A 25,384-nucleotide genomic window follows, 5' to 3' on the forward strand; every position below is an offset into this window, starting at 1 on the left:
AAAATATTTCATACAGAATTTAAAAAACAGTATGACTAATGATGATTGAACACAATGAAAAAGCTTAATTGAATGACTAACAGCTACTTTTTCGACTAGCTACATACTTTATTTGAAAAATTGAAACATGCTTAGTGAATAGATAACTGGCTGGCTAGAGATTCTAATGTTTTACAAGATGCTTTTGAATTAGAATGGGACTTGCATAAATAATATTCTATGAATAAATAAATAGGTACAAAATAGAATAAAATACTGATAAATGTTAAATATTTAGTGATAAAAGTAATAAATAATATACTGGGTAATTTATAAGTGGAATTTACAAGTATTACTGTACGTGATTTCTAAAACAAGAAACTATGTTTGGTATTTTTTATTGTGGTACTGAACTTTCGAATAATTATTCTTATAGTGATGCGCATATTGCATTTTTCCAGTATTAAAAATAAAGGTGCTTTTATTAAACTGGATGTGGGAGAAGTTATATTTTAATATTATAACATAAAATAAATTATGAGTTAATGCTTCTGGAATTCACATTTATTGTTGTAACTGAAATGTTTAATTAAAAAAATATATATTTGCACTTTTAATGTACTTGTATTTTTAGAAGAAATGTTTTATTGTATACAATATATATTTTATATGTTGTGTGAGTTTAAAGATACGAGGTTGAATGTGACAGGTATAATGTACCTATTTATTATTCATAGACTGTACAAAATGATCACATATATTGTACCTTTTCTTTGTAGGCTGATCCAAGTAGTTGGACAGACTTGAGATCCACAATGCCCTTGCCCTTCTTGCCATCCTTGGAGCGACGTTTGCGACAACATCGTCGAATACAGCAGAAGCAGATCAGTAGGATCACAACAGCAATACCTATAAAATGATGAATCATTTATGACAGGATCGTCAGAGTGAAATTTTATTGTGATTCTTCAGCTTATTTGAATGTGGAATACGAGCTTAATGAAGTATTTCTGCTAAATCTTTCCAAACTGAGAGTGTATTTTCATGATATCACTCCATCAACGATGTCAACTCTATAATTTGGATATCAAATCCATTTCACTAAGAAGTTTTGGTGTAGTGATGGAAAACAATGGGCATACCTGCAGATTGCCAGGAAAGCGTTAAATGTGTTGATGACTTTCTCAGCTATGGCAATCATCAATTTAAAATACAGACTGAACTTAAAAATTGAAAAAGAAGTGCATGTTGAACGAAACCTTTAGCAAGAGAGTGGCCTGTTGGAACTTGAAAGAAATATTATGAACTGTAATAAAATTAAGTTGTGTTCAGAAGCATGATAAAACCCTGACCTTTTTACAAAGTTTGTAAGCAGTCATTAAATTAAAAGATTCATTAAAATGTTAATTCTAATAGAAAATCTATAAAATCAACATTGAAGTAATTAATAAGTGTATAACTTATCTTACTGAATACCAATGAATGTGTTATATACCTTAATCCATACTGGAAATTACTCTATCATTATACTTTCCATATCCAAAGATTTTGCTTCAGAACCAATTTTGATGTACAGTTACAGCTCTTACTTTGCATTTGAGCTATTTTAAATATTTCCAAAGAACTACTTTTCATACTTATTTTAGAGTTTTTGAGAGATATGATTTAAAAGAGACCAATAATGGAATATTTGAAAACTAATTGTAGTCAGTAATAACAACTCTTTTTCAATATTTTTTAAGAAGACCTTTTCGAAACCAAATGTTTTATTTTTAAGCTACTCAACAAATAAATAATGACACAATTTTTATTACAAATTATTCAATTGGCCTCATCTCGAAATTAAATATAATATTGGAAACAAATTGTTATTACTGTCTACAATTAGTTTTCAATTATTTTAATTTTTTCCAACAGTTTTCAATTGAATATTTTATTTCATTGTAAATGATAGTAAATGTAGCCTGATAGAAAAGTTTTTAAGAACCGGTCTAAGTAGAGTTAAAGGAAGTTTAACTGTTTACTATTCAGTAACCGGTATCAAGCAACAATTCAATTGAGAAACGTGGTGTCATGTTGGACTAACAGCTTCATGGAATATCAATTGTTGCAGGAACTGTTCCAATTGAATTTATTGACTTTTTGCTATGGGCCCGCTTATGCTACTATATCTTAGATTATGCTGTTCTGTATGAAACATGAATTTTAACACATTTATAGTTTTGAGTTATATTTATTCAATAAACTTTACATTGTTTTGGAGGAAATAAATATTTGAATGGTAACAAAGTTATGAGGTGCAGCCCTATCGCCGGACCTCAGAAATTACTTTAATAATCCCACCCCTGGACCTCAACACACAATGTTTATATGAATGATTTATCTTCTGTGTAACTAATGCAATCAAAGTCAAAAGTATACCAAACTTTAATACCCATGTCTCGGATGTTCATACATTTCAGAATAAAAATAATCTATAATGTTTTAAGAGAGTAAGGAATTTTGCAATGCTAAGAGGGGAAACAAGTCAAAACAGTGAGACAATGTCAGTACAAGAAGGGAGCAGGAATTTTCCCTAGTAAAGAATTCAGTTGAATAATTCACCCATCCTAAGTGCAATTATGGACATGACATCAGATGCCATGCAGACTGAATTTGCGTTCAATAAACCATATTTCAATTTGGTACACTGATGCATCTGTCATGAACAGCAATTAAGGTTTCACAGATAAAGAGATAGATAAAACCTTTTGGCTAAAAAGAAGTTCAGACAACATTCGTTGGTTCTCAGCCAGTCGTCTCGATTAGCCATTCCCAGGCTGTGTACGCAGTTAAAAGATGGACTCATGATGTACACAGTCATAGGCGGAAGTGTCAATCTGGCCGTAAACTTAACAAGAAACTTCTCTGGAGTCCTAATGCCACACTTGCCAGGTCCTTGTGTGGCTTCAGCAGATATAACTTTAGTAGGGTAATTGCTTTCCTTACTGGACATGGCCACTTCAGGAGTCATTTGACAAAGATAGGGTTTTGAAACGATGAACGTTTATGTTGCCTTTGCAGCCGGGAAACTACAACTATTGATTATATCATCTTTGACTGTTTAGCACTGGCATTTAAGAGAAGGAGACTTCTGGAAGCTCAAACTCTGGAGGATGTCAACCAACCAAATTGGGAGCCACCAATCTTCTCAAAAGGAAACCAACTTAGGACTTCCTATCAAGGAATCATGTTCGGTTGGTGCACATAACACGTGCCTCAATATGAGAGATAACCCATATTTTCATTCATAACTCAGCTCATATTGTTCTTAAATCTTACAACTTGTCTATCAGATGAGTTTTTACAGGTACCTACATATACATTTACAATGAAATAGAATCTTCTAAGATTGCTCCCTTTAAAATAATTTTCATATACACTTTTAATTAATTTAAACAGCTCAAAAGGGATGGTTTAATTGAATACCAATACAGTGGCAAAATTGACAATGGTTGTCATAGCGACTAACAATGAGCAGTACACCAACGCTAAGTGTGTTATTGGTTACTATTCTGAGCCAAACGCTATAATGGTTGCCATAGCAATACATTTTGCGGCACCCCAACTTCGAGGGTGCTATTTGGTTCTGATGCAAACCTGTAATGGTTTACACTGTGGAAAGTAGGGTAAAATTCATGCCTGTAATAGCCACAAAACTGTGATAGTAAACAAAATGACATGGCATCTTATTTGAATCATAAAAGTTCCATTCCAAATACGTTTTTTGTATCAGAGGCTTTTTTTTTGTTGTAAATTTGTGGAGAGAAACTTAAGCTTTTTAACTGTAGAATTTTGTTCACTGATTAATTTTTTTAGCCCAGCTATGTTTTAGTCAAAACATTGAAGTTTTATTAAAATTGCGTAGGATTTGTATTTAATGATGGAAATTACTAATTGATTCATAACGTCTGTTCTGTACTGTACATTAAACTAAACATTATAGCCATGCAACAAATATTTTCATAAAAAACAATGGTAATATCAAAAATAGTTTTTTACATTTTTAATTTCCTACAGTTGTATGTAGACACAACAAATATTCAGATACAAAACCAAACTACATATTTTCATGAGACTACTAAAAAATATTAATAAGTACCCACAATAAAGAACTTTTTTAGTTTTGTGGGTAGAACATAACATAGAAATCTACCAAAGGTAAACTGTTACTATATTACTGTAAAATAATATTACTTTGAGAGACTTCAGATCTAAATTTTGGTCTTATTTAATGTTTTATTGTTTCTCATGGACTTTTATACAAGTTTGTGGTACACTAATATTTGTGCAGCACTAACATTTTATCTCAAATATTTTCATTAGTGAAAAATATGCCATTTTATTTAATTCAGTCTAGACACTTGCAAAAGAGTTGTAAATATAAAGTAATCACTGAATATTACAGCAGAAATGTTAATTGCGTTCAGACAACTAATAGCTGACACTATATTTCTCATGAAATGGCATTAATCTACAAAAATAAATAAAGCTGAATATTGTCTACAAATCGTTAAACAAGTATTCATTATGGCTATTTTAATATACATATTGAAATTGATCTTTATTGAAATTAAATTAGGATATTGCCATTTATACAAATTTAATGAAAGTTGTTTTACAGGTATTTGGTCTTCCGACCATATTTTAGTTTGGTAATCTAAAAACATATACGACAGAAACGGTCAAATACAAAATAATTTAATCTGCAGTGTAGTGGTAAATTGCTCAACATGCAAGAACACCGGGTTCAAGATCAGTTAGAGCAAGCATTTTTTGTGATTTTTTTTGTAATTTTTATTGAAATTATTATTTAAATTTCTATAATGTTATGTTCATTTCTTAATAGAACGTTGAGGTCATACAGAAATGTAATTAAAATAGGATGTTGGAATCAACAGGTTAATTTGCTAAATAATATCATTTCAATATTTTGTACATGGTAGAAATGGTGAAAAATTGAAGTATCCCTATGCCATTTAAAGGCATTGAAAGACAAAACAGATTATCATAATGTGAGGAATAAGAGAGTTCAGAGATTTGAGATGAAAAACAGCTGAATATTCCAGCACAGGAGGGCAGGGTTGAGATGCACTTTGTTGTAATGAATCAATACCCTCACAGTTCCAGTCTCCTGGAATCATCTGACCCATCTCTCTACATAAGGTGTATGATCTCACACAGACTTTAATTTCATGAATGGATAACAGTATTTACATCATTAATACTTATAGTACAGACTGATTGTTTATCTTTAGGCCAGGTTCAACATATGTATTAGCAAGTATTATTAAATATTAAAAATTCGTAATTGAAATCAACAAAATCAAACTTTATTTCCTTAAATGGCGTTAAAAATTTTCATTGGGGATTTATCTTTCATGCCCCCCCCCCCCTTATAATGATAACACATTCATAGGCGTATCTAGGTTGAACTAATGGAAGGGGAGGGACGGTTACTAATAGTGGAAAATCTGAGAATTTTGAATTTCTTCCAGTCAAAAAAATATTTACAAAGCTCGATATTTGCTACTTTGATTATCTAATTTCTGGTTTTCATACACAAAGTACACAAACACATGTAAGCGATCAGTAAATAACTTTCATACTAATAAACGAATGCCGGTTACTTGAATCAACGAAAAATCAGTCTGTTTTGTTTGAATATTTTAAATTTATATTACTCCTCATAAAAAACACTTTAATACAGATTATATAGTATTTTTTGTTGCAGTTTAAGCAAAACTGTTATAGGCTCCAACCTGTGATCTGACAGAGAAGGCATGATATTGATAACATTTTTTATAAGGTCTTACAGATAACAAATTTATAAACCCCTCTAACTCGTTTGTTTCACCAAGAATGACGCTTATTTAGCAATTTCTCAGAAGCAAGTATGCTGAACCAAAAAAGTAGAATTAAAATTGTTATTAAGAAAACCCAATAAAACTTTTGGAAAACATTGCAATTGGAACATTGGAAATATGTTTTCAATAAAACAGACGTTTAACAAAGCTTCCCTTTAATTCACTAAATGATATCGCTTTATGGCAAACAAAAGTTGTGAAATTATAAAGTTATAAGTAACAGACAAGAATTTAAAGATGCTTATATTCTACAGATTAATGGCACACGAGAATTAAAGAGTTATTATAAATTAAAGAAGTTTGAACATAACTTCTTTATTACTAGAATAAAATCCGACCACGTGAGGGACTCAATTGATTCCAGTCAAGAGCGTTTGAGGGTAATCTATAAAATAATTAGCAATAAAAACGTTTTTATCTTCGTCATCTAACCGCAAAGTGTGTGAATTGAATCCCAACAGGATATTATACACGTGTACAAGAAATTTCTACGGAATTACTTTATCGATAAAACTCTGCTACATTAAAATCTAAATCCTCTTCGTTCAGCAAGAGACCATTCTTAACACAGTTTAATCTAAGTTTGTGAAATTTCCAAATACTAATTATTATATTAAATTTAATTTTTTTCACAAAATTCAGTTTTTTGATTCTCTGATTGATGCATTACATTTTCTCATAAAGAGTATGACAACAGATTTTTCTTACCCTCTTTACTTGTCAAAGTTTATGATTTGAGATATCCCCTATAACTCAGAGAGACTTTACAATAGATTTGACGAGTATCAAAGCTATCCCCATTCTAAAAACAACAATTTTAGTCTTGATAGCTTGAGAAAATCGATTACTCAAAATTTTTAAAAACTAAGCTGTATATTTCTGTAAAACATACAATCTAATCGGCATTATTAAAATACAGTACACTAGTTTAGTTCATTACTGAACTGTAGGCTACTATATCTAGAATTATATAATATGTTTATTCCAATTTGGGTTTCATCATAATCTTTGGGTTTCATCATAATCTCTCCACAACTTCCGCAGTGTCTTTATTTCTTTGAAAAGCTGTTGCTTACGTTAAATCAAAATGAACACAATTTGGCTCTCTTTTTCTGAGGTACATAAAGCTTTTGACGATTTTTACCACGGACTGTCAGGGTTTCTTAAGATATTTTTATTTGAGTCAAGGCTGAGATATAAAGTAGTTTTATGGGGATTTTTGTTTCTTAGAAATTTCAAATTAGTTTTTGTTGTGTATGAAATTTTCGAGTTGTGTTGTCGATTTGAAGTTTTCGAGATTAATTGAATATTAACTTAACTCAAAATTCGGGACTGTTATTAGTTAAACAAAAATACAATTGAATTGCTGTTTTAACTATCCCCAACAAGTTTTAATGTTGCTGTGTAAACATTAATTTATTTATAAACTACTTTGAAGTAATAGAATTTTTGTTAGAAAAATATACATTTTTCCAAGAGAGGACTTAATTAAAGAATGGGGGAAAGTCTACTAGTTAAATTAAGGGGAGGCGGTCTACCAAACATTTATTAATATATTTTGTGACAGCATTTATATCAAAACTTCTTTGAAGTAAATCTTTAGAAAAATAATTATAATTATATCCATTACAAAGATTTTTTACTTAATTCAGCATGCTTTTTAAATATATTTAAATGCCAACTAATAAAACTTTAAAATTACAATAATATTTTGAAAAACAAAACACTAAGTTAGTGATTTATAGAGCAATGGACATGAATTTCATGTCTGTTTTTGAGTTCATTTGTTATCAATTTTAATGAGTAACATTTAAAAATTTGATAAATTGATGGTTTTCCCCCCTACAATTATAATTGATTTAATATTAAATTTTATTCTATGAAATACGTATTGCACTGAAATCCATCTTTACGCTATAAATGTTTGAATTTTGTCTTATATTTTAGTTTAATTTATAGTTACACTAGAGTAAACAATACTATATTATATACTGTAAATGTAAAAAAAATACATTCTTTGCAAAGATCAAACACTTTGGTACAAGTATTGTACGAATGGTATTTCATACAAGTTTGCTAGTGAAAAAATGTAGGGGGGTGTTTACCAGAGTTTTCCAAAACGTGGATTTAAATTTTAATAGGGTAATATGTTTGATTAATGACCAACCAACAAGAGGATTAGAAACTGCATTTATCACAGTGTAAGGCAGTTTTGCAGAACAATTAATAATGTTTAATAATCTGTATTGAAGGGTGTATTGTCCCACAATGTCTTAAGTTAGTGAAGGTTGTTCCTTGCATAAGAAAGGGCTCAACAGGGTGACTATGTTAATTATCGTCCCGTGTCAATAGTACCTGTTGTATCTAAGGTTTTTGAAGTTCTTTTAAAATAACCAAGTAATTAAGTATTTTGAACATAATAATCTTTTTTCCAATAGTCAGTATGGCTTTAGACCAGGGAAGGAGTACCAGTATGGCGTTAGTCGATTTCTTTGTCTGAAGGAGTGTACAATTAATGTAGACGCAAGAAAATTTGTGGTTGGTAGTTTTTACGATATGTCAAAGGCCTTTGACCACTATTGATCATGTGATACTTTTAAATAAAACTCAAATTTTATGGATTTGATGAAAAGTCTGTTAAAACTTGTTCATTTCATATTTATCTGATAGGTTTCAATCAGTGTTTTATAATGGTTGCTTCTCTCAATACTTGGAAGTAATTACAGGTGTGCCACAAGGGTCAATTTTAGGACCAACTATGTTTATTGTTTATATTAATAACTTGCCCTCTGCCCTTAGAATGTTGTGTGTATCATCTTTTATGTATGCAGATGACTTTAGCAATACAAATTAGTGTGTTCAAATATAAATCTAGTAAATCAATAATAATGTCTCATTTTAACTCTGTAGCTGAGGATTGGAGCTGCGGCCAATGGTTTATGTCTAAATAAAGATAAAACTCAATTGTATTAAATTTAGTTTGAGTAAACTCTATTGATGTCAATGATGTATTAAGTTTTTGGGTGGGTGTGTTGTTGCAGTCAAATATTAAATGGGAGGCTCATATTGTAAATGTCTGTAATAAGATTTTAAAGGTACCTTTATGATTAGAAGACTGAAACAATATGTAACTCTAGATGTATTATTGTCAGTATATTATGCATACATACAAAGTCATTTTATCTTATGGAATCATGTATGTTTGGGGCTGTGATAGTAATATAAAAAAACTTTTAATCTTGCAAAAGAGAGTTTTAAGATTATGTGCAATGCTAGCTGTAGGACTCACTGTAAGCCTTTATTTAAAGATTTAGGTTATTCTGATTGTTTACATCATTGTATATACTACAGTTATTATTGTATGTTAGGATAAATTTAAATGTTTTACCTACAAAATAGTTCAATTCATGATCATGATACTAGACAAAGGAAACTTGCTTAGAATCAGGCAATGCAATTACCAAGCAACCATTAAATTCAACATATGAAATGGGGATTAAAATTTATAATATGTTACCTAGGGAAATTTAAATGCTTAGATGACAATAAATTTTAAAATTAAGCTTAAGTCATTGTTGATTGAATTAAGTATCTATGATGTAAAAGAGTTCATTTTTATAATGTACTAATTATTAAAATTTACATTTATTAGTATCACTGTTTAAATATTGACGATGTCATACATGTATAACAATGTGTTTTATGGCAATAAAGATTTTGACTTTGACTTTGGAGTTGCTTCATAAATTGTAAAAAAAATAAAATAATAAATATAAATTCATAAATTATGATAAAACATGAACGCTGAAAGTGTCCATTGAGAATTGTTTTTAGAATATTTAAATTTCATATGCAATCTCACTTACTTATTATAAAAAAAATTACTCTCCTCACATACATTTCAGAATATATCATAGAGATTTAAATAATTTTAAAAATTAAGAAAATAATGCTTACCAACAAAGACAGAGACAACAACCCATGTTGGTGCTCCAACCTCCTCTCCTACTGTGTGAGCCACATCCAACACCTTATCCTTGATCTCCTCAGCCTTTCCCTTGACTGTAGTGGCTTCAGTTGATGACTCCTCAGTTCCTCCGGAAACATCCTCGTCTAAAATATAAAGGATATAATTATTAAAGTGATTAAGTATTGCATTTAATTTTAAGCCACATATACCTAATCCTTGATATCCTCAGCCTTTCTTGCATATAGAGGCCTTAACTAACGCCTCCTCAGTTTTTTGCTGATATCCTCCCTTAATTTCCTTCATCTCCGTTTTTATACGTTTGACATTAACTTAACAATAGGTTTTCAATATTATAAAAAATAGCGTTTGTTTTTATTCCAATATATATATATATATATATATATATATATATATATATATATATAAAACTATGTTTAACAACTTTCACATATGTACTACCAAAATAATTTGTTCTCTGCAAATGTGTTATTGTGGGTTGTAGAGAGCAACATAAGATTAAAAAAAACATATCTAATACATAAAAGTTGTTATATTAACTACCATTATGGTCTGGATAAAACTCATTGAATTGTGACAGAAATGTTTGTTTCTGTACAATTAGCTTTGGACTGCATGGTTCTAAGCATGTTGTACAGGACACATAAAGAGAGATGTGTTTGTTGTTGGATTGTGGCTTCAAGGACTCTTGGCAACATTTATGTTTGCTCCCCTCCTCACCTTGTTAATTGTGACAGAATTGTTTGTTCCTGTACAATTAGCTGTGGACTGCATGGTTCTAAGCATGTTGTACAGGACACACAAAGAGAGATGTGTTTGTTGTTGGATTGTGGCTTCAAGGACTCTTGGCAACATTTATGTTTGCTCCCCTCCTCACCTTGTTAATTGTGACAGAATTGTTTGTTCCTGTACAATTAGCTTTGGACTGCATGGTTCTAAGAATGTTGTACAGGACACACAAAGAGAGATGTGTTTGTTGTTGGATTGTGGCTTCAAGGACTCTTGGCAACATTTATGTTTGCTCCCCTCCTCACCTTGTTAATTGTGACAGATTTGTTTGTTCCTGTACAATTAGCTTTGGACTGCATGGTTCTAAGCATGTTGTACAGGACACACAAAGAGAGATGTGTTTGTTGTTGGATTGTGGCTTCAAGGACTCTTGGCAACATTTATGTTTGCTCCCCTCCTCACCTTGTTAATTGTGACAGAATTGTTTGTTTCTGTACAATTAGCTTTGGACTGCATGGTTCTAAGAATGTTGTACAGGACACACAAAGAGAGATGTGTTTGTTGTTGGATTGTGGCTTCAAGGACTCTTGGCAACATTTATGTTTGCTCCCCTCCTCACCTTGTTAATTGTGACAGAATTGTTTGTTCCTGTACAATTAGCTTTGGACTGCATGGTTCTAAGAATGTTGTACAGGACACACAAAGAGAGATGTGTTTGTTGTTGGATTGTGGCTTCAAGGACTCTTGGCAACATTTATGTTTGCTCCCCTCCTCACCTTGTTAATTGTGACAGAATTGTTTGTTTCTGTACAATTAGCTTTGGACTGCATGGTTCTAAGAATGTTGTACAGGACACACAAAGAGAGATGTGTTTGTTGTTGGATTGTGACTTCAAGGACTCTTGGCAACATTTATGTTTGCTCCCCTCCTAACTTCACATTTATACTTTTATCCACTCGAAAGAAACATTATTACTATATAATAATGACCTCTCTCTGTACTCTTTAACCCTGGAAAAAATTTAATAGGGAGTATTTTTGAGGATGTATTATTAATTACAAATGAATAAAGGTAAGTAAATGTTTATCGCCATAACTTTTGAGAAACAGATTTTTTTTATTCATTATTTATTTTATAATTTAAACAATAAAATTATTATTATTATTATATTCCATAAAATATGACCCATTCTTCTGAATAAATTTCAAGTGTGTGACCTTGGAACAGACTACCTTGTATTACAAACAAGTACACTCAGCCAAAAACATGGTATTAAAATATATTTTTATGTTGGGTCATAAATTAACATGAAAAAATTAATAGATACCGGTAATTAAACACTATATCTGAAAAAATAAGTGGCCTAGGGTAGCGAAGTTTTTATTAGTCAGTTACTGATGACAATATTCTGATTTCTGTTGGTCCGTATGCACGATAACTGTCAGATGACCGAACAAGTGGACTTAGGGGGTTGCAATGTGTTGTAAAACGTTACCTCTACTATCTTTATGGTGTTGAAAATGGTAATCATCGATCCATTGAGAGACCCGATGTATCTCCTTTATAAAAGTGTTACTGCCTATATTTTTTGTGTGTTGGCAATGATAAATAAACTAATTAGTAAACAGAGAATTGATGAACAGAGAATTTATCTGTTATATTTCCATCTATATATATATAAATGAATGTTTGTATGTTTGTCCTTTATGGAATCGTGAACTATTGGACCGATCATGATGAAAATTTGTACGTATATGTATTTTTCCACAGAGAAGGTTTATAAGCTATGCCCATCCCTTTCCCGATTCAGGATTCCGCCCCACTGGTTACAGAAATACCCATAAGAAATGCATTGCAGCAAACATATGTTAACGTCTTTTCAAATTTTTAATCAGCTGTTCTTTGTAAACATATATTACACTTATAGTTTTTAAAGCATAGAGTAAGCTTAAGAGAAACGACAAATTTTGTTTAAACTGTTTTTGCAATCACTGTTAAACATAGACTTTACTATCCAGATAATACAATTCAAATTTGACGTAAAAATTCACCTTTAACTGCAATATTTATTTAATATAAACCATGCTCATGCTTGATCAGAAGAGTAATGCAGATATCATAATTACTATCTTACGTTGGCTACAAATATAAAGAATGTTATAAAATCAACCTTAGTTGTTTTTTTTTGACAGAAGTATGGTTCTCAAAACTCCGTGTGTACATATTCTCTCGATCGAGACAACAAAGCAAGCTCAATCGTGGCATCGGAGATATAACTAATTTAATCTAAAATTTATTATAGTAAAAAAAAAATTTACTAAGTAATATAAGGACTTCGGTTCTTAAGATTTGCGTGCGAAGCCGTGGGTAACAGCTAGATAGAGGCAGGAATATGGTACATACCTTCATAATACGCCCAAGAGGCTCACGATGGAACGACTATCAATTATCTCAGCAATGTTTAGAATGTGATAGAAAAAGAATAAGTGAATATAGTGTACTGTTTTCAACGGGAAATTGCGTGCGAAGCCGCGGGCAACTTTTGCAAAAAATTATTGAAATGCGCAGCAAAGCGCGCCGGGCCCGCTAGTCTATATATATAAATGAATGTTTGTGTGTTTGTCCTTTATGGAATCGTAAACTATTTAACCAACCATTATGAAAATTTGTATGTATATGTATTTTTCCACATAGAAGGTTTATATACTATGCCCATTGATGTAATTCGCCACCAGGCAGTGCTGCAAAAGATACAAGTTTTCAAAGCGCCTGCACACTAAAAACTGCAATTACGAGACAGTTATGTATATTAAATAACCAAACAATATATTGAAGTTATGATGTATATTTGTTTTGAAGATAAATTTCTGATTGAACTTAAAGTTTGAGTGTTAGACCACTTTATAATAAATTACATGTAAGTGTATGATGGCTATAAACATACACAGATTTTCTTGATCGTGGCAACAAGGCAAACTCGACATCGGCACTGGAAATATAATTCAATTGAACCAGAAGTACACATACACGGGCAAAGCTTACGAAAAGCGTGCGAAGCCACAGGATACAGCTAGTTTAATATTAATGTTACTTTAAGGTTGGCCTGCATAATAGTGATTTATAAAACTATACTGAGGCCCTTAATAATGTTCCCCTTCTTCCGCGGAGACATGACTTTAAGGTTAGTGCCCTAATTCTTCCTCATGGATCTCGACAGGAGATGACCCCAACCTTGTAACCTTATCAGTCCTGAATATCCTGTCACTCTGGAAGCAGCGCTAAGGTTCTTATAGGACTAATTGCAATTTATAAGCTTCTGTCCTAAGAGAACAAAAAATAATAAATAAAAAGTTGAGGAGTTTTGTGAAAGAATGTCTATTAATTCTTTGGCTAATTAAACCGTGTTCCTGGAGCAGCTACATTCCATATCGGAGAGCCAACTTTAAGACAACGCTGAAACTAAGACTTTCATTAATTATTGGAAGAATTTCTGTATGAAAGATAATTTTTTCTTAAATTTTCAATCAAGATATGATGTTTAAGTCTTACATTAAAGTTACGGTTGTCTTCGAACAAACCGATCCTAAGAATGTCTTTGCTACATATTAATTTCTTCACGCCTGTTGATTTGTTTTGTGTATAAATATAATTTACACTGATCCCGAAATACTGATTGTAAAAAAAGACTCTAAAGTCTTGACATTTTTGGTAACTGTTGTTGGATTGGTTGGTTTCATGAAAAGATTGAGCGCTTCTTGTTTCAATATAAGCGCTAAAAGTTTTTTTTCCTGTGTTTTGTTCACTTGCATTACCAATCAAACATGGAATGGACAGAGAGCATAGGTGTCATTTGTATGGTAATTTAAAAGTTTCTATAACTCATATTCCAGTTTATTGACGAATTTTTTTTATTTAAACTAACTTTGCGATAACCTAGAGTCTTAAAATCTGAAAAGAATTCATTAATGGATGACTTGAAAAACTTAACTCAAACAACTTGAATATGCCCTTAAAACACAGTGAATACTTTATGCCACCTGAAGATTAATGTACGTTATCACTGGATAATTAAGTTTTTATTTATTTACATGGTTTTGCAGACACAAATGAACTCGGTCTGTGTCTACTTGCGTATAAAAGATGTACAAGGAAATGTTGATACATATTTAGTAATTGTAAAATCTAGGGGTTTGCCCTTAAATGTATTCATGTATTTAAAATTAGCCGCTAAAAATTTGATTTTTTTCCATCAGTTGTTGATGAAAACAGATTTCTACCTTTGTGTTCCCTTCTGTCAAACGAGTTAACTTAGAGGATTGAGATGTAGGATGAAACTTTCCCCTAATATTTATATCGAAATTAGAAATGGTGAACATTGGTATAGGTTAACTGCTTACAAAAAGACACTGGGCGATTTGAGTTTACATAGGGTGGGGTAAATACCCCTCCGCCGCAGTGATGCCGCCCTCACCCAGTATCCACTGCTCGGCACTCGCCCGCTTGCACCTGACCACTGCCACTTAGCGGCTAACCTCACACCAAAAGGCAAGCTCCCTGGTTACGACTATGGCTACATTAGTCCGTTAAATTAAGATTTTACGCTTGTATAGGCCTACACACAAAAATACAATACACTTATAGAATAGGTAAATAGCTGCAGTGTAGAAAAATGACATAATCGAGACATGACTCACACAGCTGATAAAACAAGACAAGGAGATACTTGTCCCACTCCCCACCACTGGAGGGGGCCCCTCCTGCGCGTATCTGCTCACATCTTTGCTTCTGCGCAGGTTTCTTTGAGAGCGGTTTCTCTATAGTCGTTTTCTTGGACAGGACGTTGACCGCTGAGGGGCGAACGCGAGTGCATTTAACCTGGTAATATTATGCAATGGGGGAGCTCAGACCCGTACTAGCCTAGGTTTTGTCGGACAACTTTACCAGAGCCCTGGCTTTCAGGAGGGCCGTCCCGACGGACCAAATAGTCTAATCTAATAACTGTAACGCTATTATAGGCTGAATTTGTAGAATCGTTCATTACAATTTCGAAGAAATTTTACAATTTGACATTAAACAATGTTGATCGTGTTACATCATGCATTCAAGCGGGAAAGTCAATCAGTTCCTGCGATCAAACAAATACCTCAACACTTGCGTCCGGTCTGACCCAATGAATCATAACTGGAATGTCGATACAAAAGACGATATATCTTTAATCTATATATATAAAAATGAATGTTTGTATGTTTGTCCTTTATGGAATCGTGAACTATTGGACCGATCATGATGAAAATTTGTACGTATATGTATTTTTCCACGGAGAAGGTTTATAAGCTATGCCCATCCCTTTTCCGATTCAGGATTCCGCCCCACTGGTTACAGAAATACCCATAAGAAATGCATTGCAGCAAACATATGTTAACGTCTTTTCAAATTTTTAATCAGCTGTTCTTTGTAAACATATATTACACTTATAGTTTTAAAGCATAGAGTAAGCTTAAGAGAAACGACAAATTTTGTTTAAACTGTTTTTGCAATCACTGTTAAACATAGACTTTACTATCCAGATAATACAATTCAAATTTGACGTAAAAATTCACCTTTAACTGCAATATTTATTTAATATAAACCATGCTCATGCTTGATCAGAAGAGTAATGCAGATATCATAATTACTATCTTACGTTGGCTACAAATATAAAGAATGTTATAAAATCAACCTTAGTTGTTTTTTTTGACAGAAGTATGGTTCTCAAAACTCCGTGTGTACATATTCTCTCGATCGAGACAACAAAGCAAGCTCAATCGTGGCATCGGAGATATAACTAATTTAATCTAAAATTTATTATAGTAAAAAAAAAAATTTACTAAGTAATATAAGGACTTCGGTTCTTAAGATTTGCGTGCGAAGCCGTGGGTAACAGCTAGATAGAGGCAGGAATATGGTACATACCTTCATAATACGCCCAAGAGGCTCACGATGGAACGACTATCAATTATCTCAGCAATGTTTAGAATGTGATAGAAAAAGAATAAGTGAATATAGTGTACTGTTTTCAACGGGAAATTGCGTGCGAAGCCGCGGGCAACTTTTGCAAAAAATTATTGAAATGCGCAGCAAAGCGCGCCGGGCCCGCTAGTCTATATATATAAATGAATGTTTGTGTGTTTGTCCTTTATGGAATCGTAAACTATTTGACCGATCATTACGAAAATTTGTATGTATATGTATTTTTCCACGAAGAAGGTTTCTATGCTATGTATATTGATGTAACTCGCCTCCAGGTGGCGTTGCCAAAGATAATAGTTTTCAAAGCGCCTGCACATTATAAACTGCAATTACGAGACAGTTAAGAATATTTAATAGCCAAACACTATTTGAAGGCGCTAAGTTATGATGTATATTTGTCTTGAAGATAAATTTCTGGTTGAAGTTAAAGCTTGAGTGTTAGAAAACTTTATAATAAAACACATGTACGTGTAAAATGGCTATAAACATATACAGATTTTCTTGATCGTGGCAACAAAGCAAACTCTACATCGGCGTTGGAAATATAATTTACTTGAGCCAAAAGTGCACATACACGGGTAACGCTTACGAAAAGCGTGCGAAGCCACGGGAAACAGCTAGTAGAGAATAAAAATTAAATTAATATCTAAATATTATCTAAATCGGACAACTAATAGACTAATTATTATAAATGTTTAGAGTTCACAAAATTAATTTAAAAAATGGCCAATTAATACATTTTCCATATTTATTTTTAGCAACATATATTGAATCGTACTATCATTAACAAAATAATAACATGTTGTCAATGGGATAAGGGGGGGGGGTGTTGGGCGGTTTGATGGGGGCGCAGTGGTGAAACATGACCAGAATAACTATCTTTTCCGGAGCCGCAAAAGCTGAATACGGCCCTGGGGAAGCTACATGTGCACCTTATAATTGTAAAGTATTTATAAAATTTGTAGTTTGTATGGTTATCTATTTAAAATCCATACCAAACAAAATGAGCTCAATTAATTTGCACTCTGGGGGTTTTAAGACAAACATTTAAAAGAACAGTCCTATTAATGTTGTTCAACGTAAAACAGAAATTTAAATGATCGTTCCTTCAATATAATGTCAGTGATCTACAAAAATGAATATGAATCAATCCTCTTTTTTCCTGTTTGCAACGCATTACCAGAAGCACGCTCATGCTTCTCACCTTTCGACCGCGTTCTGGCTGATGTTCTACACTGATATGTTCAGGTTGCTGTCTCTTAAAACTCGAATACTAGCTTTTTATAACTCTTTCTGAAAATACACGAGTCACTGAGGACCACATTCCCCAGTTTTCAGCTGGTTTGTATACGACTGCTTAAAAATATCGTGGTACTATTTCTACACGTGAAGAGCTTTTGTCTTAAGGGTTGTATCATAACGGTAGGAGAAGAGTGGGTTGTAAGCTGGTGAGAGATTCATAGTCATGTACTGTATGGAGCTCACGAGTAATCTAGCCAAGGGTATGGGTAAGCGGGGTAAATTCTAGCCAATTCCTTGAATTAGCCATTCTAAAAATATGCAGGTATACTTTTCCGTTCCTTTGCCCTAGTGCCTGCCTACCCCAGTGTTAATTCGTTGTCCGCAAATGTTTTTTGTTCTCTTAGAACAAAAAGCTTAGAAATTGCACCTAGTCCTCTAAGGACCTTTACGCTGTTTCCGGAGTGACAAGATATTGTTGATAGGTAAGGTTGGGGGTAGGGGTTGCCTGCCTACCCCAGTGTTAATTCGTTGTCCGCAAATGTTTTTTGTTCTCTTAGAACAAAAAAGCTTAGAAATTGCACCTAGTCCTCTAAGGACCTTTACGCTGTTTCCGGAGTGACAAGATATTGTTGATAGGTAAGGTTGGGGGTAGGGGTCGTCTCCTGTCGAGATCCATTTAGGGAATTAATCTCAGCCATGTCTCCTCGGAAGAAGGGGAAGCCAGTTCTTAACCTGCCTCCCCATTCACATCAGGCAGGGGTTGGCACGCCCTTATGTCTAGGCTAGCAAAAACCATTCACTTTTATGGATCCAACTCCAACAGTCATCTCCCGCAGCAGACTAAAAATCGAAATACTCTTGCATCTCAGAATCTCGATATTTTCGGTTAGCAATGTGTCTCCTGGACATCTTCAAGGTTGCTCAGATTTAAGTGAAACATCGGTTTTTGCTTTGCCCAGTGTGGGTTCAACTGGAAGGTATGAACCGGCCAGAAGTGAACCTTCCTGGGGTTATATCATAGACATGCATACATACATACATATACTCAGGCACGATGTTTAAACAGCTTCGCTGATGCTCAGCCTGAGAATGTGATGTTTTTGTAAGGTTTATCCGTCATTGTTATAATGAATGTTGCCAAAGACATGTTATGAACAGCTTTAAGTCATTACCATAAGTCAGTATTCAGTATTCACAAAAAGAGTATTCGCGTCAGTGAACTTCTCGTTACTGTAATTTACACAAGATCACGTCACACCTCACCTCGTTGGTTCGTTCTAACCTTCAAATGTCATCGAGCAATGAACAGGAGTGTTGTTGTGCGCGGTTGCACTATGAAACCTTTTGTCAGTTCCTTTCTCTAAATACTTTATGCACAGAATAAAATACTTTTGCAAAGTGTACCTGTTTATAAACGAAAGCAACTAACATGGATGAGAGAATTTTGGTTTAGTTTAGGTTACCACAAGTATTAATTTCCTAAAATTGGAGAACCTTGGAGATTTTACAAAATAACAAATAACCTTTGATTTTTACAAGCACTCGGCTGGTTTTTCTTGAAATCGATAGAGGAATCTAAGAATCAGGAGAGAATTAAGAAAGAATTCGATCGTCATCTTCGATAGTTTTGTCATCGAATGGGGATATAAAAATGCTCAACAACCTGAAACGATTTTTTATCATTTCATAATTCTTAGCTTGAAACACTTCAAACAAACCGTGAGACACGTTAGTAAATATGAAACCAGCTAACCTTATACAAAACGACTACTATATTTGTTTGAATGTGACGACTTTCAGCATTTTTATCCAGTTTTCTGCCAGTGATATAACTATTATTCATCTGTCCGACTGTCGGTTTTTAAGTTTTTCAAGGTTAAACATGATTTGAGTGAAAAATTATAAATTCATAATTTTAACCTTCCTCGCATCCTGGCATTTCGGGCTCTAGCACGGCTGAAAATTATTTCTTACTTAGGAGAAATTTCTCTATAAATAGAAAACTCAATTTACAAACACACAGTACAAATACGGTTCATATAATTAGCTTTCGGCTCCTAGTCTAATAGACCACATCCTTCACCCTCGGCTCCTAGTCTAATAGACTTTACATCCTTCACTCTCGGCTCCTAGTCTAATACACCACATCCTTCACTCTCGGCTCCTAGTCTAATACATCACATCCTTCACTCTCGGTTCCTAGTCTAATAGACTTTACATCCTTCACCCTCGGCTCCTTGTCTAATATATCTCACATCCTTCACCTCTCGGCTCCTAGTCTAATAGACTTCACATCCTTCACCCTCGGCTCCTAGTCTAATAGACCTACATCCTTCACCCTCGGCTCCTAGTCTAATAGACTTCACATCCTTCACTCTCGGCTCCTAGTCTAATAGACTTCACATCCTTCACCCTCGGCTCCTTGTCTAATAGACCTCACAACATTCACTCTCGGCTCCTAGTCTAATAGACTTCAAATCCTTCACCCTCGGCTCCTAGTCTAATAGACCACATCCTTCACCCTCGGCTCCTAGTCTAATAGACTTCACATCCTTCACTCTCGGCTCCTAGTCTAATAGACTTCACATCCTTCACCCTCGGCTCCTAGTCTAATAGACTTCAACATCCTTCACTCTCGGCTCCTAGTCTAATAGACTTCACATCCTTCACCCTCGGCTCCTTGTCTAATAGACCTCACAACATTCACTCTCGGCTCCTAGTCTAATAGACTTCACATCCTTCACTCTCGGCTCCTAGTCTAATAGACTTCACATCCTTCACCCTCGGCTCCTTGTCTAATAGACCTCACAACATTCACTCTCGGCTCCTAGTCTAATAGACTTCACATCCTTCACTCTCGGCTCCTAGTCTAATAGACCACATCCTTCACCCTCGGCTCCTTGTCTAATAGACTTCACAACCTTCACTCTCGGCTCCTAGTCTAATAGACCACATCCTTCACCCTCGGCTCCTAGTCTAATAGACTTCACATCCTTCACTCTCGGCTCCTAGTCTAATAGACCTCACAACATTCACCCTCGGCTCCTTGTCTAATAGACCTCACAACATTCACTCTCGGCTCCTAGTCTAATAGACCACATCCTTCACCCTCGGCTCCTCCTTGTCTAATAGACTTCACATCCTTCACTCTCGGCTCCTAGTCTAATAGACCACATCCTTCACCCTCAGCTCCTTGTCTAATAGACTTCACATCCTTCACTCTCGGCTCCTAGTCTAATAGACTTCACATCCTTCACTCTCGGCTCCTAGTCTAATAGACTTCACATCCTTCACTCTCGGCTCCTAGTCTAATAGACTTCACAACCTTCACTCTCGGCTCCTAGTCTAATAGACTTCACATCCTTCACTCTCGGCTCCTATTCTAACAGACTTCACATCCTTCACTCTCGGCTCCTAGTCTAATAGACCTCACAACCTTCACTCTCGGCTCCTAGTGTAATAGACCACATCCCTTCACCCTCGGCTCCTAGACTAATAGACCACATTCTTCACCCTCAGCTCCTAGAGTAAGGACTTCACATCCTTCACTCTCGGCTCCTAGTCTAATAGACCTTACAACCTTCACCCTCGGCCCTTTGTCTAATAGACCTCACAACCTTCACTCTCAACTCCTAGTCTAATAGACCACATCCTTCAGTATCGAGTGGCAGAAATACTGTGCGTGAGCACGAGGCGTGGCGCTAGCAGCGATGGTCGATTATATGTAAATGTAGGGATGATTGCCAAATCTTGTGCTTCGAGTTGAAGCTCGTTTTAAAATCTCTTGAAGTCCTTATTTCGATTACTAAATTGAAATATGACTTTATTGTTATTATTGTTGGAGCTTACCTTCCCAAAATTAAGTATTTATTTAATGAGTACTAACTGGTAAAACCACAATAACGGGAATTACATTAAAATTGAATTTCTTTAGTTCTACTTTTAGACGGATACAACAAATTATATACAAACTGTGGCTTCCAGTTTTTTCGATAAGGAAGGCATTCGTTTCTTACGCCATTCAACCAAACAAAAACTTCATCATTCATAATTTGGAAACCAATAAAAGTATCAAAACAACCAAAAGCATTAGGATGCGTATTAATTTCAATTTAAAACGAGATTTCTGCCATAGTTAAGACTAAAAATAAGGCCGTAAATGTGTTTGAAATTTAAAATTTTTATTGGGCTACAGTTAAAATGGCCGTCAGTACAGGCAAGATGGCGCTCTACGATACTTGCGTAAGATTTATACATCACGCAAACCTTAAATTAAATAAATCCTTAAGTTAAATTCGGTTATAAGTCATGCAACCGTGTTCGTGCCTATAGCTGAGAGCAGAAAAGAAGAAAGTTGGGTCCCGGCCAATAGCGGCACAGTGCGTCGTCGCTGTTGCCATATCGCCTCACACTCGGCAATAACGCTCCTTATTATGATGGCTTAGATTTTGTTGGAAAACCTACTTATGGTTTATCACAATCCTGAGTGTTTATTCAGCACGAATAATTACTACTGAAATCTATTATACCGTAATTTATGCGATATAGTTACAGTAACATGTATTTAAATATAATTTTATCCACATTAAACACTTATTTGAATTATTTATCACCCTCGTCAGAAACTAGAGAACATTTGATTTTGTATATTTTTAACATTAAAATAGTAAATAAAGATCACATTTTAGGAAGTAATGTTTCGAAAATTAATGGTAACTTGATTGAAACATAGCTGGTGTTAACATCCTTATATGACAGATACGTTTTATCCGCACTGAAAGATAATAATACATTACATTTAGATACATTTTCAAAGGATGCAATTTTTTATAATAGTAAGAGAATAAATAGTTGACTATAAACTATTTTCTTTATATTGAATTATTGAAAATGTGAACAATTTATACAACTATAAGTTTAATATAATATTATTTATCTTATGATTCGTAATTGTAATTTTGACCTTAATGAACTTTGGTTCTTTTACTAACTGCATCATTATAAATACTCATTTGCTATACTTTTGATGCCTTACCTGAAGATTATGTTATAGAATTGGTGTATTTAATGATGTTGCTAATGTTATAAATGAGTTTATGCCGTAAAGCATCATTTAATAATGTGTTTTACAAGTATTTTACAAATAATATATAAGGCGTATAAATAAAAATGAATCACCATAGAAGACTTCAGTATTACCGGTACTTATATTTTCTCCACCGAAGCGATAAGCCAAACTCAACTATGCCATCGGAAACATTTTAGACCGGAAGTAGATTACAAAGGCAGGAAGTAGACGATTTAGTGTCGCGTCGGAAATATAATTCATTCCAACCAGAGATGCTTCTACACGTGCAAAAACCAACATAAAAGTCAGTCGTGATTTCTATTGATCTCTGATTGTTTTAACCACGAACACTGAAATAATATGTACGTCTTATATATGCCTAATTCCGATTGGAAAATAGTATACTATACCGTAAGTGCTCTCACTATGAAGGCTAAGAACTTCGAATTTGAAGTCAAGGGCAACTGCTAGAGTTTAAATATTTGTATATTTGTATTATATTATAAATTAAGTAGAGGGCAGCAACAATAACGGATGTTATGTTTCAACAATATATTAATTTGTCTATACGTCATTTAATTAAAAGATATTTTATTTAATATTTAATACAGTAGTTATGTTTTCTGACATTATTTTCCATACGTTTTGTAATTTTAATATGTATTACTACTAAACAATAAAAAATATAGATTTGCAACGACCGACCACCTAATGTACTAAATCATATAATGTCTGCTTATGCTAATTTGTACTTTTGTCAATACTTATTAAAACAAATTATAACTAAATTCTTAAAGAATGTGAATAGTTATGTACTTGATGATTTTATATTAATTGAAATATATATGGATTATACTAATATAATCGGTGAACAGTTAATGCATTTGTATCAGAACATATAAAATTGTGAATTTATAACATATTTAAACTTTTAATTTTAGTTTTATATACAATTACAGTTTGGAAATATACGATGAAAATATTATAAACAGCAAATTAGTATCTTTTAAAATCTTTTTTTATATAAACATATAGAATGGTCAATTAATTCCCTTTATTTTAGACGTACATAAACGGGGATTAAAAAAAAAAAAACGGAGGAATTTTTATGCTACTTGTTAATATAGCACCTGATTATAAGCAACTCTAAAATTTTTTGGTGCTCGAAATTACAAGATTGAGAACGTCACTCAGTCAAGCTATGTGTCTGTCCGGAAAGGACAACTTGGCAATGCAGTATATCACTGGTTGGATGAGGATACGTGGTTGGCCGTACAGGCCACGCCCTCAACGGACTTCTTTCCTGCACCCTAGTATAGATCTGAGCCTCACCTATTTCCGTCGCTTCGGTAGTGAGCTTGATCTGCTCTAAGATTTTGTGTTGGGTGTGGACAGGGGTCTCCGCTGAGGGTAGCACCTTCTCTTCCGGTCGCACCTCCGCTGGTGGAGCCTCTCTCCGGAATACCGGAGCCATGACTCTGCAAAAAAAATATTTGTTAAAAGCAAGAAAGCGAAGTATAACAGTTTTTATTATTAGTTAATTAATTTAAAAACACGTACAAGTATTGTCCTGACCAAACTTAGCAGGAGTTTGTCAATTGCAACCAGGCCGCACTATCATATTATTATAAATAAGTGAAAATTAATAAAACCATGAATCAGTCCTTGAATATGGACTAGTTAACTATATAAGTATGTCCATATTTAAATTCACCCATCGTCGAAATTATTTAGTTTGATCAAGAACGTATAGGTATGAATACAACGGTGACTTTTTAAGTTAGAAAAGTGCAGTCCCCGCCCTCTCAGGATACTTCGCGTCTTTTACGTTCGCGAAATTCCACTCGCTTAGGAGGTGAGAGGTTTGGAATTCTTCCGTTACAGTAGCATCCCAGTCATCCCACTCACTGTCGCTAAATCAGCAAAGTGTGAAACATTTTGAAGTGTGATCTTCTTGTATTGAAATATTCACAAAATTCTTCATTTTTAAAATTTGGAAAATACAATGAATAGTTCTCCTACCAAAATTTTACTTGAAGAGTGGCTCAATAATAAGCTTGGGAAAACTAACTAAATTTTAAAAACCTGTTTTAAAACATTTTCGGTACACCTTATAAATACGGTTCTTTAACCGTATGATTAACTTTTGTTTGTGCCAAAATGTTGTGTAAATAGACCTTTAAAACGATGTACCACACAACCGATGTTTATATTTTTAAATTCCCAAAAAATACCACTAGCTCCCGAAATTCGGCTCGTTTGGAACATTTTACAAAGTAGAAAAAATGTAATTGGGTTCTGTGAGGTCTAAATACAACGAAAATAGAAAGAAAAGTGTTAAAGTTAGTGTGACAGCTATACATACTGCACGGGTGGTTTGCTTCATCCTGTATACATATAGCTATACAATTATAGATAGTACAGATAACGTATCTAATGGTGTCTGCCGTGTGTGTTACTCAA

At 33.7% G+C, this 25,384-nt stretch overlaps 1 protein-coding gene across 6 annotated transcripts in view; it reads right to left on the reverse strand.

Moving 5' to 3' along the window:
* The window catches only part of LOC124356680 (synaptotagmin 1), a 136,400-nt gene that overhangs the window by 34,465 nt on the left and 76,551 nt on the right, over nucleotides 1-25,384 (reverse strand). For all 6 annotated transcript variants that reach the window (XM_046807818.1, XM_046807821.1, XM_046807819.1 and 3 more), the window contains exons 2-4: nucleotides 24,254-24,399; nucleotides 9,843-9,998; nucleotides 746-888 (exon numbers count right to left, since the gene is read on the reverse strand). In XM_046807818.1, the coding sequence (XP_046663774.1) occupies nucleotides 746-888; nucleotides 9,843-9,998; nucleotides 24,254-24,395 (441 nt within the window). In that variant the 5' untranslated portion in view covers nucleotides 24,396-24,399. The remainder of the gene's footprint in view (nucleotides 1-745; nucleotides 889-9,842; nucleotides 9,999-24,253; nucleotides 24,400-25,384) is intronic.

This window comes from Homalodisca vitripennis, chromosome 3, assembly GCF_021130785.1.
Source record: "Homalodisca vitripennis isolate AUS2020 chromosome 3, UT_GWSS_2.1, whole genome shotgun sequence".
Taxonomy (NCBI): domain Eukaryota; kingdom Metazoa; phylum Arthropoda; class Insecta; order Hemiptera; family Cicadellidae; genus Homalodisca; species Homalodisca vitripennis.